Source organism: Eptatretus burgeri, chromosome 13, assembly GCF_056783735.1.
Source record: "Eptatretus burgeri isolate ZD-2024b chromosome 13, Ebu_testis_v1, whole genome shotgun sequence".
In the NCBI taxonomy this organism is placed as follows: Eukaryota; Metazoa; Chordata; class Myxini; order Myxiniformes; family Myxinidae; genus Eptatretus; species Eptatretus burgeri.
Window position 1 is genome coordinate 64,606,436 of NC_140973.1, and position 20,000 is coordinate 64,626,435.

At 46.7% G+C, this 20,000-nt stretch overlaps 1 protein-coding gene across 14 annotated transcripts in view; it reads left to right on the forward strand.

Moving 5' to 3' along the window:
- Positions 1–20,000, forward strand: part of LOC147014660 (SUMO-specific isopeptidase USPL1-like) — a 212,004-nt gene that overhangs the window by 91,374 nt on the left and 100,630 nt on the right. For 9 of the 14 annotated variants that reach the window (XR_015050852.1, XR_015050851.1, XR_015050853.1 and 6 more), the window contains one exon: positions 4,544–4,698. Coding sequence is in view for 10 of the 14 variants with exons in the window: in XM_085852816.1 (XP_085708942.1) it covers positions 4,544–4,698 (155 nt within the window). In the remaining 4 variants the exon portion in view is untranslated. Of the gene's footprint in view, positions 1–4,543; positions 4,699–8,892; positions 10,684–11,051; positions 11,219–20,000 lie in introns of those variants that run through there. The other 5 variants (XM_085852815.1, XM_085852819.1, XM_085852814.1 and 2 more) reach the window with 3 other exon arrangements.

A 20,000-nucleotide genomic window follows, 5' to 3' on the forward strand; every position in this document is an offset into this window, starting at 1 on the left:
GAGGGGGAGGGGTGGCTTGACACCGGCTTCGGTCGGCGTGGTGTGGCACAGCTTCGATCGGCGAGGCGTGGCGCTGCTTCAGTCGGCAAGGGGTGGTGCAGCTTCGGTCGGCGCGGCTTCGCGTGGCGTGGGGTGACAGGGCTTCCTCGGGCACGGGGAAGCGTGGCTTCCATTGGCGTGGTGTGACACGGCCTCCGTCGGCACGGGGTCGCGTGGCTTCTGTCGGTGCAGTGTGACGCTGCTTCCTTCAGCGCGGTGTGACGCGGCTTCCGTCGTCGTGTGATGCGGCTTCCATCGGCGCAGGGTGGCGCGGCTTCCGTCGGCATGGTGTGAATTGTCTTCCGTTGGCACGCTATGGCGAGGATTCTGTCGGCACGGTGTGACGCGGCTTCCATTGGCACGGCATGACGCGTCTTCCGTCGGCGTGTTTTGATGTGGTTTCCGTCAGCGCGGGTGTGGCGTGTCTTCGATCGGTGAGGCATGGCGCGGCTTCGGTCGGCGAGGGGTGGCACGGCTCCGGTCAGCGAGGGGTGGCATGACTTCGGTCAGTAAGGGGTGGCGCGGCTTCGGTCGGCGTGGGGTGGTGCGGCTTCGGGTGGAGTCGTGTGGTGCAGCTTCAGTCGGCGCGGTTGACGCGGCTTCCGTCGGCGTGGTGCGACGCGGCTTCCGTCGGCGCGGTGCGACGCGGCTTCCGTCGGCGCGGTGCGACGCGGCTTCCGTCGGCGCGGTGCGACGCGGCTTCCGTCGGCATGGGGTGGCGGATAGTACCTTGACACCATTAAGACAGTCGGCATCCTAAATGTGTCTAGTTTTTGACTTTCATGACCCACCTCTGGCACCTTTCTGAAATTTTGCATAGATTTAGATAAAAAATCACTTCGAAAGAATTCACAACTCGTCAGTGTAAAAAGTTGCACATTAATTAGTTATGCTAATTAGCAAAACCTATAGCACCATCTTGTGTCCATTCTGAGAAAGCTGTGTATTACTCTGGGAATTCTTATGTCTATGTATTCATCGGGAGACTACATGAATGTGGATGATATGGGTCCCTTCCTCTGTCACACACACACACACACACACACACACACACACACACACACACACACACACACACACACACACACACACACACACACACACACACACACACACACACACACACACACACACACACACACACACACACACACACACACACACACACATACACACACACATTTTAATATAGTAATATGCAAAAACAGTAATTGTAAATAGTAATGCCACTAATTATTGATCTGCAGACCTCATTCATCAGCACAAAAGCTGAACACACAAGTCAGGAAGACATGCACTGGACTGGCATACCGAAGTCAAACACGAAGGCAGAACAGGTCCCAAACATTTCTGGAAAGTCCAATTTAGTAAACATTTTTCTTTGCAATGTGCATGTAATTTGCATATGCCATACTCATCTATGTTTGTTTGTGAATTGAAAATCTAGAGGGGACATGCATGAATCTTCACATAAATTAATGACACAATGATTGATAGTAAGAATCATATTAAATTATTCATTGCATACAGACTACACATTAATCAAGGATGATTGACACATGTCACGGTCAGTTTATGATTGAACTTCGAAGGATGATACTGATACTAAGTTATAGCAGAATTTGGAGCAAAACATCCAGTCGGATTCATGACAGTTACATTCTATTGTATAGTAATCACTGGGTATTGATTTTGACCATTCTGTCAAAAATTAGTGAACGGTAGAAAGGAGATCCTACCTTCCAGATCCGTCACATTCATCATCATCATCATCATCATCATCATCATCATCATCATCATCATCATCATCATCATCATCATCATCATCATCATCATCATCATCATCATCATCATCATCATCATCATCATCATCATCATCATCATCATCATCATCATCATCATCATCATCATCACCACCGAGGGCGGCATTGGCGGCTACAGCAGTTGCAATCCCCATACCGAGCCTGTGCTGGCTGTGATGTACTTGTAGCGCCTTAACAGCGACCTTACTTTCGGGGCTTCCTTCCACATCAATCCACTTTGCAGCACATTCCTGAAATTTCTTAATGCTTTTCTCACTAAATGGAATTACTTTGCTGTGGGTGTTGATGACATGCATAAAACAGAACTCCAAAGAACTTCCTTCAGAATCTTTGGCAGCACTAGCATCAGACGACATGTACGCCGCCATGACAGCTAGTGAGTTTTCAGCTTGCCTGAAACGAAGCGCATGATTGGTTGATGTGCGTGGTGCTGTATGTCAAAAGCGCTGTGATTGGACGATGTTTATAAGAAAATTGTCACGATTTCGGGTGTTTTTTCCATATTTTGAAAATATGTGCAAGTTTTGTATTTGACTAGTTTCAGAGATGATTTCTATAATATTTTCACACAACATATAAATACAGTTAGGTACACGAGGTGGGTCATGAAACTAAACAAAATGGGAGCTCGGCCCACGGTCTAATCAGGGTCAGATGATCGCAGAGACTCGAAAATTTTTGCCTGTAGCCGAACTGCACACTTTCTTGTGGACTTTGATGCCTTCATTGCTTTCCTCAATATTAGCAGATATGACATCTGATCTGATGGTCAATGGAATGGAAAACTCACTCCATGTAATGGTTTGAGAGTCTGTGAGGTTGGCTGGTCGAACCCTGGCCGAGTCATAACAAACACTTTCAAAATGTTACCTGCTGTGTCCTTGCTTGATGCTCAGCATTTAAAAGGGATAGAGCACAGACAAACCATAGGTTGGCAAACATTGCGCAGGCTTGATGGGCCTAATTGCCTCTTCCTGCATTGAAGCTCCTTGTAATCGAACTATTATTATTTTTATTATTGTCCAATTTTGGTTTGACTTAATATTTGAGTTAAGGTGGGATCTGACATTGCCATGGGCAAATTTGTGGGCAGTCTATACCTGTGTATATCCACACGTCTGTTATTGCATTGCACCGTCGAGCATTATTCAAACATTCCTCTCAAAACGATGAGTTGGGAAGTTTTTTCGACTTTGTTTTGTTAAGTCAGGCCATGCTTGCCTGTATTTTCAAAAGGAAGTCATTAAGACGTTAGCAGTAATCTCAAAATTGGCATAATTAGCTGCATTAGTGATAGAATGATCCAGTGGACTAATTTGGCAGAAAATGGGGGGAGCTAATTTGAGCTTGCAGTCCAGGCACTGATGGTCCTGACTCGGCTTTAATTTGGCTGTACAGACCCAGGCCTTGTTTTTGCAATTTGTGGCGGCAGCAGCGAAAGTCCGGCGGACCCGAGCAATCCCCAGCCATTCGTTGCAAGATACTGATTTGGAAGCGATCGCTCGATAAGCCGGACCATCTTGTGATGGTTACCATACGACCTTCAATCTTTGGTTTAAAAAGAAAAAGAAACCCCTTGGCTTGACATTTACTATCTCCTGATGCAAGTTAAGAATTCCTGTGTGGATATTTGCAATTGTTTTTGAGACCAGGTGATGGACCATGAGATCTGGTGGTTGATAAGGATGAAAATATGAAATTTTACCATCAGTTGGTTTGCACACGACTGCCAACTTCCCCCACTGTGGTTTCTACTCATGTGAGGATTAATCGGCCATCTATGAGTATCAGGCCAAAAGTGCTGTCACTCCACTTGGAGATTTTCGCATCGTCACTGGAGATCTGGGGGACAAAAGGTGAGGATAAAATGTGTGATGCACCTCCACTTGGAGGAAGGGGAGGCATGAGAGGAGGAGGAGGAGGAGGAGGAGGAGGATGGGGAATAGGAAGAGCAGGAGAAGGAAATGAACCAGCTTGCTCTGTGTCAGAAGCATTTTTGGCGTTTTTGTCATGAAGGCAACACTTCCATGGCACGCATCGTTGCTGGAGACTAAATCCAGTGCCAGAGCTGGTCTCATTCAATAGAGCAGCCAACTTCTCCGCATCTGAAAAAGAACATATGCCGACATGGGAACCTGAAAGTGCATCACTTTTTAATTTATTTTTTATTTTTACAAAAACGTTGGCATCTTGCTCAACCAGGCAATTTTTTTCTGCAGAGGGTATAACAGTGATTTGGGACTGTACTACCATATGGTTTTGCCTGATCTGACACCTGCAGTGTGTAAAAGGTGACCATTTCCACCCAATCCATTTACTGTGTTGATTTGTCCATCTTCTATTCATGTCCTTGTAATTCATGTAAAAGTACACGATTGTCTCCTAATGTTCTTGTCCTGCAATTGACGTGTGTGGAAGCTCCACCAGGATGCCTAGAGGGTGTTAAAAATAACAAGGATGTGTGTTTTTTCACCATTAACTCGTATTTCATGCGATTCAAAGTCGATGCAGTATATTATTCATACCTGGTTTTTGTCCAAAACAAGTATCACCATTTTTGATTTGGTGTAAGAGATTGTGAAGGACCAATGAGTACATGTTCACAACGGTGGTCTTGCAGCGAAGCCACAAAAGCACTATAGTACTCAGAGGGGATTTTTGGTGGTGCGTATTCTGTGCAGGCTCTCTCGCTTGGTGCTGCTGCATTTTGAACAAGGACTTCCGCACACTCGCTTGTACGAGTACGACTTCAGCTTTTCTGGTGCACCATATGCCATCAGCGCACTCGTTCAGCGATGCCGCGGCCATTTTGTCTCCTGGCTTCGTGGCCGTGATGGTGAGTGTGTATGTTTGCTGTAGGAAAAGGGAAAAGTTTTATAAGCATTGTGCCACATGGCTGGACCAGGGTTGGCGCCAGAAGATGAGAGAGGATGACACCAACGTGAGCTTGCGGCTGAAGTGGCTCCAAAATTGGCTGTGTTTAAGGGAAAGTGCGGTGAGAGTGTGGATGATTACAGAGGGCCCAGCTTGGGCCTGGAGGAAGAAGCCGTGGCCTGTAGCCTGGCACTGTGGTTATTGGTCTTGGGACTGTGCACTCGGCAGTAGGACGGTTATTGTTCGCAGCTGCAGGGTGTCCTGGGGCCCTTGGCGTCCGGCAACCAATGGAGCTTGAGGGATTGCGAGTGGAGGACCCTGTAATTTACAGTGAAAGTTTTGATCTTGCCACCCGTGTTATATGTTTCATGTGTACAACTTGGAAGACGTCCGATCCGAGCATCCATTACTGCCATTGTGTGTTGTGCTTGTTTCTCCTAATCTGTTTCACGTTTATTAATTCTCACATCTCTGTGTGCCTTTTAAAAATCCACTTGTCCTTGTGCGTGTAATGGTTCTGCATGCACGATCCGTGCATCTTGGTTTTGCCAGTGAAGGCTCAGCACAGCAGATGTTTGCGTCATGCTCAAACACTCTCCTCACCTCGAGGCCTTGCATCGTTTCCCTCGGACGAAAGTAGAAACTCTTTGCTTTGTTAATCGCTAAGTTGCGGTGACTTTTGCTTTGGGTATGTAACAAGATCCATGTGTTGGAGGACATACGAGATGACCAAGGATGAGGGCTATTTTTCATTAGTGCAAAAGTGTGTAGATTTCATGCAGAGATTGCAGAAAAAGCAAATGGCAGGGATAGCAGCATACCCAGAAGTTACTCCCCAAGCGCAGATTTGAATATGGCAGCAAATTAATAATGGGATTCCTTACAAATGTAGTACATGCAGGGGGATTGTGTGTCTAGAGTGTTTCTTTGGGGCAGCAGCGGTGCAGTTGAAGTCTTGTAAAGAAAAGGAAAAAAGAAACTTTCACCCGATGAAATGCAATTTCATGCTGGATTTAACAATATTTCATGTAGGCTGCTTAAGTGAGACCAGAAATTGGCCTATTAATCAGGGTTTTCATGATGGTGAGGTCTGCCAGCATTTGCTGTGGAACACTTTCTTGCTCAGTCATTCGCAACCATAGGTCCGATAACTTGTTGGCAACATTCGGCAGCTGTTTTTTTCTTTCTCTCCCCCCCTCCCCCACCCTGTAATGAGGCCTCTGTTTGTCTAACCTTTTGTCTAATGACATCCTAGTACCCGGGGTATAAAGGTAGAGATGCTGTCTCAATCTCTATCAATCTGCCAGACATTATGCCGAAGTGCAAATGTTTTTCTTTTGTTCGTCGCATGCCTTCATCCTGCCGTCGTTCTCCCAAAGAAACTCTGAGAATGAAAGGATATGCTGATACGTTTTGGAGCTTTGCACTTCAGAAAGATTTTGTCGGGTTATTTAAGTCCTGCAGATGACCTGTCACATTCGCTGCTCCCGGCTCACCATGTAATTGGTCCCGAGTCAGGGTCTGCTTCTCTAGGTGAGTGCAGCCCCCTCGGCTCAAGGCCCTCCCTGCCTGTGTGGTGTCAGGAAAAGCAAACAAATTAGAGTCGCGTCTGCTCTCCCAGCTAGCCATGGATAATGACGGCTAAAGGGGTGCTGCGCCAGCCTGCGCAGTGTCTTTAATAGTGCGTGCTGTGTCGGGGGTGGGGCGACAGCCAATCTCCACTCTTTATAGGGCCGTCCAATTTCCATTCTTGATGGGGCCGGCCGATCTCCACCCTTTGTGGGGCCGGAAAATGTCCACCCTTTGTTGGGCGGGCCAATCACCAACCTTTGCGGGGCCGGCCAATCGCCATCCTTTGCTGGGGCCAGCCGAGCTCCACCCTTTGCGGGGTGGGAAAATGTCCAACCTTTGTTGGGCTGGCCAATTGCCAACCTTTGGTGGGCCGGCCAATTGCCAACCTTTGTTGGGCCGGCCAATTGCCAACCTTTGTTGGGCCGGCCAATCGCCAACCTTTGTTGGGCCGGACAATGGCCAACCTTTGTTGGACAGGCCAATCGCCATCCTTCATTGGTCCTGCCAATCGCCAACCTTTGTGGGTCCGACCAATCGCCAACCTTTGTGGGTCCGACCACTCGCCAACCTTTGTGGGTCCGACCAATCGCCAACCTTAGTGGGTCCGACCAATCGCCAACCTTTGTGGGTCCGACCACTCGCCAACCTTTGTGGGTCCGACCAATCGCCAACCTTTGTGGGTCCGACCAATCGCCAACCTTTGTGGGTCCGACCAATCGCCAACCTTTGTGGGTCTGACCAATCGCCAACCTTTGTGGGTCCGACCAATCGCCAACCTTTGTGGGTCCGACCACTCGCCAACCTTAGTGGGTCCGACCAATCGCCAACCTTTGTGGGTCCGACCAATCGCCAACCTTTGTGGGTCCGACCAATCGCCAACCTTTGTGGGTCTGACCAATCGCCAACCTTTGTGGGTCTGACCAATCGTCATCCTTCGTGGGGCTGGCCATTCGCCACCCTTCGTGGGGCCAGCCATTCGCCACCCTTAGTGGGGCCAGCCATTTGCCACCCTTCGTGGGGCCGGCCATTCGTCACCCTTTGTGTAGCGGGAGCAATCGCCACACTTTGTGTGGTGGGGCCAATCGTCTTCTTCAAGGGAGGAGGAGGAGGAGATTGGGACCATACTCTGTGCAGAGTGTAGGTACTGCTTAAGCAGTCTCCTTGGCTATTGGGCACAATCCTAGACGGGTCGCCACTCCGACACAGGATACCAGCAAGCTGGTACTCATTTTGCCAACCTCGGAAGGATGACAGGCCGAGTTAACCCCACCTGGTATTAATTATTCTGGTAAAACTACCAAAATCACGAATCATTGCTCACCTTCACTCTTTCATTCCTCTTTTTTTCCTGCCTTTGGAATAAACTCCCTCACTCTCTTCAATCCCATTCTTCCCTCCAGGCCTTCAAAACAGCTGTTCACCACCACCTCTTATCGTCCCCCATCCAAATCCTCGATCTTTTCTTACCCCGTCAATCCACCCCAAAACCATCTCCTTCAAATTCCCTGCTTTCCTTCCTGAAAGTCCCTGTAATGTCCATCTTGTATTCCCCATGTTCCCTGCCCCATCCCTCTCCCTTCCACACATCTCCTAATGTCTCTGTTCCCCACTGTTTTGTCCTTCCCACTCCCACCCTTCTTATCTCGTGTCACCCTTGCTGTGTGTTGTGTGTTAGCTCTCATACGAGCCTCGACAAGGTATACAAAAAAAAAACAAATTCAACAGCTGAGTGGGATTTGAACTCAGGATCCCAAGCCCACCACCCTAACCATTAAGCTAACACCAGGTATATCTTCAAGGGGCAGGGTAAATATCTTCTTGGGTCAGTCATCGCGTGAGGTGCGACGTCTCCACTTCAGCTATTCAACAGAACGATTGACAGATTGGAAAATTGTTGCTCATTTTCCATGCTGACTCCACAGTTTCCTTTTAATGAAAATGGACGGTTCTGCCCACTTTTTTGGAGAACATTTGGCGGAATACCAAATTTCAACATATTCGGTGTGTTTGTTTCAGCCAAAAATTTGTGATTGATCATTTTAGCTTTTCCTCACTTTTTGTGCTTTCCTTTTTGTTTGGTGTTTTTATTAAACCTGCTGAAGAAGGGTTTAATCTAATTATTAAACCATCCCACTTGTTCTGCAGCTGTCTTCCTCCAACTTTAATTTTTGTTCCTGGAAAATATTTGTCCGTTTCTTCAATCTCACGGGGGCAGCTTTTGATTTGTTTATTTTTGCACGACCGTCGGTGGGTTCCTCATCCCCCAACTCACCCCTCCACTTCTTCAATTACCCTAAAATGCCCTCTGTTGGAGACTCGCTGCACTACAAATGCATGGGTGTTCAGAGGGAACCAAATCGTTTCTTGATTTGTATTCCTTTTTGAATGCAGGAGTTGAGCGTCATGGAGGACATTAGACTATGTGGTGTAACGCTAAAATGATCTTGAGGGAAAGTGTCAGCCAAACTTTCAACGATAGAGTTCGCACAATGCAAGGACTGGTGACCACATGCTCCTGTATGGTCACCGTCTTCTCATGGCCAGGCTGTTCTCACTCTCTTGTCAATTTGCATGGTGTGCACAGCCTGCAAACCCGTGTCTCCCTGGTTCCACAGGTCGTTGGCTCGAGTGCGACGGAAAGAAGGGTCCACTCTGTGCTGTGCAAAATGTGCCGATACTGCCTCCCGAGGAGGTGCACATCGTGTGCTGGGAGCGAGAAGATGCAGAGGCGAGCCCCCCAGAGATGTTTTTGGACTGCGAAATTCCAGAGCCCTCCGATTGGAAAGACACGGACGCCTCCCCCTCGGTTGATGAGAAGCATCAGGAGGAAGAATCGGTGGCCTCCAAAGTCTCAACGCGGGCCTCTGCCAAAGTAGCCAAGCGGTCCTGAAGTCATGTGACTTCACCGTTTTGATGGAGAGGGTTTTGACAAACAAAATTTCAGCAAGATCTGTTTTGAATGATCTGCCGATATCCAAAGGTTTCCTTGATGGAGAAAGAAGACTTGTCTGAATGACTTTGCTGTTTTTTTTGTTTTTGTTTTTTTCAGGTCATCTGCTCTGTTCTCTTAAAGTAGCTCTGCTGAGTGCAATGGAATTTCTCAACCAATGCATCACGCTGAGCGTCAACATTGGGTCCAAAAATAATAGTAATAAATAGAAAAACAATGGCTCTAATCGTGTCCTTTGGAAAAAAAACATTTTGATTTGACGAGTTTGTGCGAATTTTAAAGGATAATCGTTTACGGGTAAGAATCCGCATCGCGGCCTTTGACAATTTTATAGTGTAAAGAGCGACAGACGGCTGCTTGGTATGGATCTTCGCTCTCCAATCATGAACTGAAGGATTTTGGTAACTGTGATGTGAAATCTTTCCTACCATGAGATACGTTTACTCTGCGCGGGCGAAGCGCAACAGCAGGTTTAAGTGATTAGTTCACCTGTCTGTGTACAGCCGTCATTGTACATGATGGTATTATTATTATTATTTTTTTCTTCCAATTTAATTACATACTTGAACACTGTAGATCACAAATCGCCTTGCTGGCACTTCCAAAAACTTCCAGGTTTGCAGTACTTGGACAAAATATTATGTCAGGTCGACCAATCAAATTTGTCGCTCGTGCTCTCAGCATTGGGGAATATTGAGATTCTGACAAAATCGTGTCACGTAGGAAATATAGATCGTGTACTATTCACATTATATCCTGTATGCGTAATAATACGAGAAATAAATATTGTAGTTTTGATCAAGTTCCAAATTAAGTCACGCCTCCTGGTTCAATGCTGCTCCGGATGCTCTGATTGAACGATGTGGACCTGGGATGTGACTTTGACACCCATTAGAGCGTATTGCGCCCCCTCTTGCCAGCAGTGGACACACCTCCAGGACTTGGACATGTGGAATACACGTTCGGTACTTCAGTTGTCCGTCCGAAATGTCAAGAGCGTTTTTGTACACACTGTGCTGATTGGTGTTCCCTTATTGGAGAATGTCCCTGAAGGAGTGCGGCCTTTGTTCCAGCAGACAATGTAGATGTTTGTTTGCACCTTTTCTGTTGTTTACACTTAGCCCACAGGATGTGGTGAGTTCTATCATCGTTGGGAAAGTGCTGGTGATCGGACACGTGAAGGTGCACGAAGGGGAGATTTTGTGCACATACATGTTTGTTTGATCAAAGTTGTTTTTAACTATTTCGAGCTGCACATTATATTTGCTGTACGACTTATAGATTTTAGTCATTTACTTCCAGCAATTGTGTGAGTTACCTTCACAAAGCAACAAACAAGAAATTTTGCTTGAAGTTCCATTTCATGCTGCGTCCTCTGTATCTCTCAAAGCAATAAAAGCATTGGAGTTCTCCAGTGGCTGCAGATTTGTACTTGTGCTCACGTGACTTGTAATACAGTTATCCCTTACCAAAGATTTGTACGATTTCTCATAAGATATAATAGAAATGGAATACCAATTTTATGAGATCTCAGGAAGAATGTTGGTCATGGGTCATTGATTTATTGCATATCCATGGGGAGCAGGGTTCAGGGCTGAATGCAAATTGAGAAGAGTATAAGAGAAGGGAGGATAGTTATGGAGAGAGAGAGAGAGAGACAGAGACAGAGACACAGACAGAGACACAGACACAAGAAGCTTGAGAGTAGATGTAGTCTCCCTTCTCGTAGAGCTAAAAATTGCCATTTTCATGTGATACGTGAACATCTTGATGCGTGACTGTTTATGGTGTAGGAGCTGATGCCGGCACAGCAACCATGCTCCAGGAGATAGCAAGCAGTGTAACCTGCTGTTGAGGAATATCCGAGAACAGACTGCTTTGCGAGTGCAGTTCGGAGCAGGAGTTTGTATTTCGCCAGAACGCCGGCGATAACTCGCCGACTCTCTGCACGGGATCTTTGGTAAGACAAGTTTGGTCACCTCATCAAGATCGGGTTACAAATACATTGGTATTGTGGTGCTTTCTGAGAAGGCAATGTCAAAGCAGTAACAGTTTACAGTCAGGTCGGGAATTGAATGCGGGCCAGACAACTTGTAGGTAAGCTGCGCCAACTCAGCACCCGTGGGTGTGTTAAATAAATACGTGAAAATCCCAGCATATTGGCGAACGTAATAAATCGATGGACCCGAAGAGACAATTCGGGCCGTCTCAGTAATTTTGTACGGAGTGTCGCATGAGTTGTACCTCGTAATTTAAGAAGGAAATGATGTATTCGGAGCGTTTGCTGTATCAAGTTCCGTCTGCCCGACAATGTCCTTTTATTCAGGGCTTTGATCGAATGGCCTACTCGGGTTCACCCCCTGCTCGAGTCCTGTTTCCAGTTCAAAGGCGCAACCACGGTCCACGCTAAGCGAACCCGCTCGGTGTTAACCTTTCCGAAGCGGAATCCGTGCCCAGGCGTTTCAATGCATTTTCTCCGCTTTATGATGGGCGAGGACCTCGACGTGGCCTTTTGTAAAATGCGTGAGTTCACCCTGCGGTGAGATTTGAATTTTTTTGCCGGTTTCATTTTACCGCTCATATAAAGCCCAACTATTTTCAAGCGAGTTCTAATGAAAGCAATAAAATTCTCAGCGCCATAATCAAATGCAACCCGTGGAAAAGTGCGCGCACGTGGAATTAGCCTCTTCTCATCGTAATTAATTGTGCTTTGTGGTTTCAGGGTAAACATGCTCTCGCCATATGGAAAAACATTTCTGTTCCTTGAGCGTGGTTTGTGGGTGTGGGGTTCGTGATTTATTTTTGGGGATGTGTGTGTGTGTGTGTGTGTGTGTGTGTGTGTGTGTGTGTGTGTGTGTGTGTGTGTGTGTGTGTGTGTGTGTGTGTGTGTGTGTGTGTGTGTGTGTGTGTGTGTGTGTTACTTTTTGGGGGTTTTTTGTGTGCGGGGTGAGTTTTTCTGGAGTTTGTATGTGCGGGGTTAGTTTTTGAGGGGGTTGTGTGTGTGGGGTTTGTCTTTCGGGGTTTGTGTGTGTGGGGTTAGTCTTTGGGGGTGTGTGTGTGTGTTTTGTTTGCTTATGCAGGTTTCACTTTTGTTTTTTTTGGTGCCAGCTTTCGTTTTTGGGTTGTTTCTATAAATGGGGGGGGGGGTTATGGTGGTTGCGTGTGTGGTTCATTTTTGAGGAGTTTGTGTGTGGAGTTGTTTTTGGGGTGGGGGATTGTGTGTGTGATTCATCTGGAGGGGGGGATTGTGTTTGTGATTCGTTTGGAGGTGGGGGGGGGATGTTTTGTTTATGTGAGTGGGTGGGGAGAGGTTTTGGAAGGTTTGTGCATGCAGGGTTTGTGTTTTTGTGTTTGTGTATGTGGGATTCGTTTTTTAGGGGAGGGGGTGAGGGTGTGTTTGGGGGTGGAGGGTGGTTTTTGTGTGCTGGGTTGTTATTTTGGTTGTTTGCAGGTGTGGTATGTGTGTGTGTGTGTGTGTGTGTGTGTGTGTGTGTGTGTGTGTGTGTGTGTGTGTGTGTGTGTGTGTGTGTGTGTGTGTGTGTGTGTGTGTGTGTGTGTGTGTGTGTGTGTGTGTGTGGTTGGTGGGGGAGGGGGACGAGTAGTGGGTGGTTTTTGTGTGCTCGGTTATTTTTTGGGATGATTGTGGGTGTGGAGTTCGTTTTTGGGAATTTGTGCATCTGTTGGGGGGGGGGGGTGGGGGTGGGTGGTTTGTGTGCAGCGTTGTTTATTTGGGTGTTTGTGTGTGTGTGGGAGGGGCCGCGTTGTGTGCAGTTTTTTGGGGGGTGTTTGTGGATGCGCAGTTCGTGTGTGTGGGGTTCGCTATTTTCTTTCCTTTTTTTGTATACAAAGGCAAAGCTCTTGTAAGAGCTACAACACTGAACGGATCAGGACATAACAGACAAAAGGACAGTCGATAGAAGGGGAAAACACCAACAGCAAAGTTGAATGACAAAATAGAGGGAGACTTGGACAAACAATGGGTGTGTGGAGGAATGAGTGGTTGGGGAGGACACATGGCGTGGACAAAAAGGATACAGAAGCAAACTCTCAGGAAGGAAAAACTGGAAATTTGGAAGGAGGTGCGGGTAGAAGGGAGAGGTGGGGGGTTAACTCGGGTAGAAAAGATCATGGTTTTGGATTGAGCTGGCTTGAAGACCTGGATGGAAGAATGAGATAGAAAAGAATGTGGACGTTGGTTCCACAGTTGGGAAAAAGAAGAACAAATGAGTGGAGGTGAGCAGTGATCCTGGATTTATGGAGTTTCACCAGAATAGGGTTGATGGTGGACCGCCTGCACGATGCAGAAACCTGGGGGAGATGAAGCATGGAAAGAGCAAGAGGGTACAAGACCAGAAAGGAGGTGGTTGAAGACAAAGACCAACCGACCTGTCTGTTATGGGAAAGTGATAAGCATATTGACTCGGCTTCATCACAGGAGATTCCAATGATCTTGAAGATCTTGGTTTCCACGGCATCAAGTCGAGCAAGATGTGAGGCAGGGGTGCCAGCACTGACGGGAGAGCAGTACTCCATCAAGCTTGGGATGAGGACCTTGTAGGTGGATAGTTCTGGTGAACCAAGGAAGGACTTTGGACGACAGAGGATGCCCATTCGATGACTGGCTTTGGAGGCCAACTTTTAAATGTGTTTTGACCAATAAAGATCATGGCTGATAGTGAGACACAGAAGCTTGAATGACTGAACTTACTTCAGAGGATTGTTAAGAAAGTAGATAGGTGGGAGGGGGCAGGGGGTTGCCATGTGGTTCTTTTGGAGACGGGGTTTGTTTTGGGGTGTTTTGTGTGAGGGAGCGGTTTTTTTTCATGTTTGTGTGTTAGGGTTTGTTTTTAGGTTTGTGTATGGGGGGTTTGTTTTTCTTTGTGGGGTTCTTTTTGGGATTTGGTGTGTGCGGCATTTTCTTTGAGACATGTTTGTGTGTGCCGAAATTTTTCTGATGGCTGTTTATGGGGGGTCTTTGTTTTTTTGGGGGAGGGTGGGGTGTGTGTGTGTGTGTGTGTGTGTGTGTGTGTGTGTGTGTGTGTGTGTGTGTGTGTGTGTGTGTGTGTGTGTGTGTGTGTGTGTGTGTGTGTGTGTGTGCGTTGGCTCCTTTTGGGGGGTTTGTGTGTTGGGGGCTTTTTGTTGGGGATTTGTCCATTATTCCTGGTTGGACGTATGTGCTTCATTTAGGAACCACCAACGATGCTCCTCTCATTGAAATGGCAGTTCAGGTTTTTCATGAAGCTTGATATTTTGATGTGAATTACCCCTCATGGCCAAGTGAACAACTCTAAAACTCAAGGGATGCTTTCGCAGAATCGTGCATTTGACTTTGATCTGTCTGGTCTAGGTTTGATTCCTGACCCGACTACAAACTGTCAGAGTGCTGCTTCACATGTTAGTGTTTCAACACAAAGCATGCTGTCCCTTGTGCGGATGTTAAGCGGGGTGTCCCATCTGCTTGTATTAGTTGGGCATTAAAGACCCCACGTTGGCTTTCACGATTAGTCAGCGAGTTGTCTCTGGTACCCTGAACAAAATACAAATTCCTGTCCAAATCAACTTCAATCGAAAGTTAGTTCTGGCCAACTGTTTTGAGTCGCCATAGTAGTAGTAGTTGTAGTAGATAAAAAATATATCCGGTGGTAGACGTCGTTTAATAATATTTTCAAGTGTTTGTTTATGTATTCGTACGTTGTTTTTTCACAGCCGAACAATAGCACTGAGAAGCCACAAATTTTGGGTGTGGGCACTTCAGAATCTGGGCAAGGTCTTAAGCCAACACATGTTGGTCTTGACGTCTGTTTTGAGGCACCAAATGCCGCCATAAAGTGTATATTGGGTTGTGGGGTCAGGCAGTGCTGCTGCTGGCCTGCAGGCAAAAGGTAACCACCATGAGGCCAATAACTCCAAAGCTTTTCAATGTGCAACACGTCCCAAAACCACCACCGGGAAAAGCTCACCCAGGTGGACAGTGCTGGGTAGCCCCTGCCAGATGCTACTAGTTTAATATTTTATAAGGGAATTACTTGGCAGATGTGTTGTCCTTGCCTTTAATCAAACCACTCTGGGCTCAATTCCTGACCCCACAACCTAAATTGTCATGCTGGTGTTCCACAGGTATCACTGATGGTTGTGTACTTTATGGGGATGTGCTCCTACATGAGCCTTAGATCAATGTAGAATGACTGTACTGTGGTCACATGCTGTGACAAAATCCGGTAACGGGCAAATTGGGAAACGGGCGTTTAATGCGCCATTAAAAAATTAACTTGACACCTCTCATCCATGTTTGCCTCCGCTGCGGTTATATCAGAATGAGCTGATTCATCACACAGTCATGGATTTTTTAACCCCATGTGGGGCCGTTGAAAAATTACGTAGCACTATTTTTAGAGAGGTGCATACCGTGCATGCATAGGGCTTAATTAAACCGAACTAATAATTTTTATGACATAAATTAGATTTTTCAGGGTCCCTCATCATGAGCATCACTTGACCCAAACAAAGACAATGGAAATTTGATGCAACAAACCCGAGCAGTGTATAATCAGCAGAGGCTTACAGGCCTGATGTCTTCGGCCAGCCAGTGATCTTCACGATTGTTGTTGTTTTTTGGGGGGTGGGGGGAGGGGGCACAATTGCTGATAAGACATCAGTGTGAGCCGCCACACCGCCTGCAGGACTCCATATTGGCTGCCATTTAACTGCGCCTCCACATACTCTTCTTCGTTGTGGTTAACTGGGCTGCAAGCGTAATTGTTTGTGTACTACAACCATATGCTGACGTAGTTACTTTTATGCTTCACATTGTAACACTTATTTTAAACTATTGGGTCAATTTGATAGCGTTTATGGTGGATTATGATGGGGTATTTTCACATTTATGTATTATCGGTCACACGTCAAGTGCCGCACTTTAGGCCACCAGGAGCCGGTAGTGGCTTCAGGGCCATGCAATGAAAAACAGGGTTTTAGGCCCACGAGAAAACAAAGATGGCGGCCATATTATTTTGTCTGGGTGCCATGGTGGGTGGAGTCAAGCGACAAGTCTAGACATGAGATCAGCGCCATCTTCCTAGACATATCGCGTGCTTTCAATATGGTCTGGCACCCTTCCCTGCTCACCAAACTCTCTTCTTATTGTATCCAAGGCCATCTCCACTCATGGCTCACAGACTTCCTTTCCTGTTGCAGTCAACATGTGGCCCTTAATGGAGTTTTCTCATCCCCTCTTCCTGTCCAGGATGGAGTTCCTCAAGGCAGCTTCTGGGCCCTGTTCTTTTTCTGGTTTTCATCAATGATTTCTCTGACTGGAAAATCCTCTTTATCTCTTTGCTGATGAGTCCATGCTCTGCCATACCATCTGTCATCCCTCAGCCTCTTCACTCTCTGCAGATCTGGATAAAATCACAAGCTGATCTAACATAAGAAACATGTCTTTCAATCCTGACAAATCTCACACACTCACTATGTCTCCAAAAGGACCGTCTGAACCCCCCCCCACCTCCTCCATATACTTTCTCAACAATCCTCTTGAAGAAGTCCTTTCATTCAAGCTTCTGGCTCTCACGATCTGCCACAATCTTTCCTGGGAAAGCCACATTTCCAAACTGGCCTCCAAAGCCAGTCGCCGACTGGGCATCCTCCGTCGTGCTAAGTCCTTCCTTGGCACACCTGAGCTCCTGATCACGAACAAAGCTTTCATCCGCAGCCTGATGGAGAACTGCTCCACCCCTCTGGGCTGGTGCTCCCACCTCTCACCTTTCTCATCTTCACACTGTGGAAACCAAGGCATTTAGCATCATTGGTATCTCCCATGATGAAGCGGAGTCTTTGGGTCTCTCACTCTCTCACCTCAGGCAGGTCAGTGGTCTTTCTGTCTTCTACCATCTCCTCTCCGGCCTCACCCTACGCTGCTCTGTCTGCGACCAAAATCAAGAATCACTGCTCACCTTCACTCTTTCATTCCTCCTTTTCCCCCACCTTTGGAACAAACTCCCACATTCTCTTCAATCCCACTCTTCCCTCCAGGTCTTCAAAACAGCTGTTCACCACCATCTCTTATCTTCCCCCATCCAAAACTATGATCTTTTCTACCCCCGTTAATCCATTCCAAACCCACCTCCTTCTTATTCCCTGCTTTCCTTCCTGAAAGTTCCTATAATGTCCATCTTGTTTACTTCGTGCACCCCACCCCATCCCTCTCCCAAACATAGATCTCCTAATATCTCTGTATCCACTGTTTTGTGCTTCCCTCTCCCCCGCCCCTCTTGTCTCTTGCTCCCCATTTATGTTCTCTGTGTTTGCTCTTATATGAGCCTCGACATTGTATATTAAAAAATAAAATGCGGGTGGGGTACGGCAGTTGTCCGACCAATGGGAGCACATTTCAAAAATCGACCCAAGTCCCAACAAGAACCACAACAGCAACAACAACAATGCGGAGCCCTTATAGACCTGCGACACGTCACAGATAAAAACAAGACAAAGAGCAATCAGAGATTGCAGCCCCTCGCCAGAACTTGTTTTGTGTGATGTATTTTGTGTGGCATTCGTGTACTGGTGTGTTCCATAATTAATAAGAGACATCATTAGAGCTGCCACTTTGTAAATGCTAGCAGTGATGACCGGTTCAGCCATTTCAGATAAGATTTTTGAAGGTTCAAGAAAAAAAAACAATATCGCTGCCGAATCACGTGACCGATGACGTCATCAAAAATTTGCAGACCATTTTATCCTGAGATGACCCTCAAAAATTTTCATACTCATTGGATGTATAGTAGCGTTCTACATATGGAATTAAGACCTCATAATGAAGGCACCTATGACGTCAGAAAAAAAATCACTCATTCCCCATGAATACGTGCCGTGTTCAGGCATACAGTGATCGAAATTTTTTCCGTTTTTCCAACATGGCTGTCACACACCACGTAACCAATGACGTCATAATTATCGTTAAAACGTTCTCCGTGAGTAGTCACACCAATGGTGAAAATTTCGTCTCGGTCCGACAAGTGGTTGCGGAGAAAAATACAAAAGGTCTGTGCGGACAAACACACAAACAAACAAACGGAGCCAAATGCAACACCCTCTCCTTTGGCGAGGAGAGTGCTGCGTCTCCCAGATTGTTGGTGGATTGTTAAATACCCCACGGTCTCTTTCGAAACGAGTCCGTCAATGTGTGCTGGTCTGTAGCTTACAACCAAATGAATCTTCTATCTATAATTCCAGCAATCTGTGTGTGTGTCTGTCTGTTTGTCTGTTTGTCTGTTTGTCTGTCTGCCTGTCTGTCTGTCTGCAACCGCCGTTTCTCGACGACCGCCGGTCCGATCTCATTGAAACTTGCCAGGAATATTGCCGGGGACCCGTGGATGTGCCTTTCCAAGGTTTGATATCGATCGGACGAGCGGTTCCCAAGTTACGGCCATTTATCTGTCGACCAATGACAAGACACGGTGCTATGATGTCACGAATGACGTCATAAGTAATGTTTATTTATTTATTCATTTATTTATTATTATTATTATTATTTTTTGCATGATCGACGGTCCGATCTGATTGAAACTTGCCAGGAATATTGCCGGGGCCCCGCGGATGTGCTTTTCAAGGTTTGATATTAATCAGACGAGTGGTTCCCAAGTTACGGCCATTTATCTGTCGACCAATGACAGGACACGGTGCTATGACGTCACGAATGACATCACAGTTAATATTTATTTATTTATTATTTATTTTGCACGATTGAAACTTGCCAGGATATTGCTGGGGACCCGCGGATGTGCCTTTTCGAGGTTTGAGAGAGAGAGAGAGCGAGAGAGGCTGCACATACTGGCACTCACCTACGGACACGCACCTACGGGTCCGTACTAGTACATTTCAAGAGCCTAATGCCGATCGATGTCCCCCATTCTCAGCTGGAACCCATGATCATTGTGCGTTTGGGACCTTCTCCAGCAGCACTTGATCTACCACCTAGGTCCTAGGAGATGACGAGCTTAATTGACGAACCATCATCTCTCAACGTTCGTCTTTTGCCATATCCACCAAGATGCAGCATCTGCAACCTCTTGTGAACATTGCACGACTCTTTGTCACCTGCGAAGTCATGCCTAGCTCTTTAAAAAGGCGAAACACCGACTTTTAAAAGCAACAGAACCACGACAGCCCACCTCAACAGGTAAAATTCGATTTCTCCGACTCTCCAGCTTTGTTCCAATTCACAAAGCATCGAGATCCGCATACTTTGGAGAGGTTCGTTTTCATGAGCCCACTCGATATTCGATTTCCATGGCACAGTCAACTCCACCATGATAACCCTCTTCTCTTCTGACCGCAGGAGCACGTCCCGTGTCTGTGTTGTTCTGTGCCACCGGTGAGAAAACCAAGTTGCTGCGCTGACCTCTTCACCGTCATATGGGTGTGGAACGCACACCGAGCAAGCAACCGGGTGATGTTTGTGGATGAATGATTTTAAAAGTGGGGGATCAGTGCTATCGTCTCATACATGTTCGTGTGTATCGAGAGAACATTGCCGTGTATCACCCACACGCACCATCTTCACAACAAATACCAATCGTGATCGTTACGGGAAAGGTGGGTTTCGCATTCATCGTTGGCCCAACTCGTGTTCACCATTCCACGACGTCATTACATCAGGAAATCGAACGCGTTTTACCAACCACCGTGACTTGCCAACAACGTTTCTGACTTTGATCCGCTGGGTGAAGACCTTTTAACCCTCT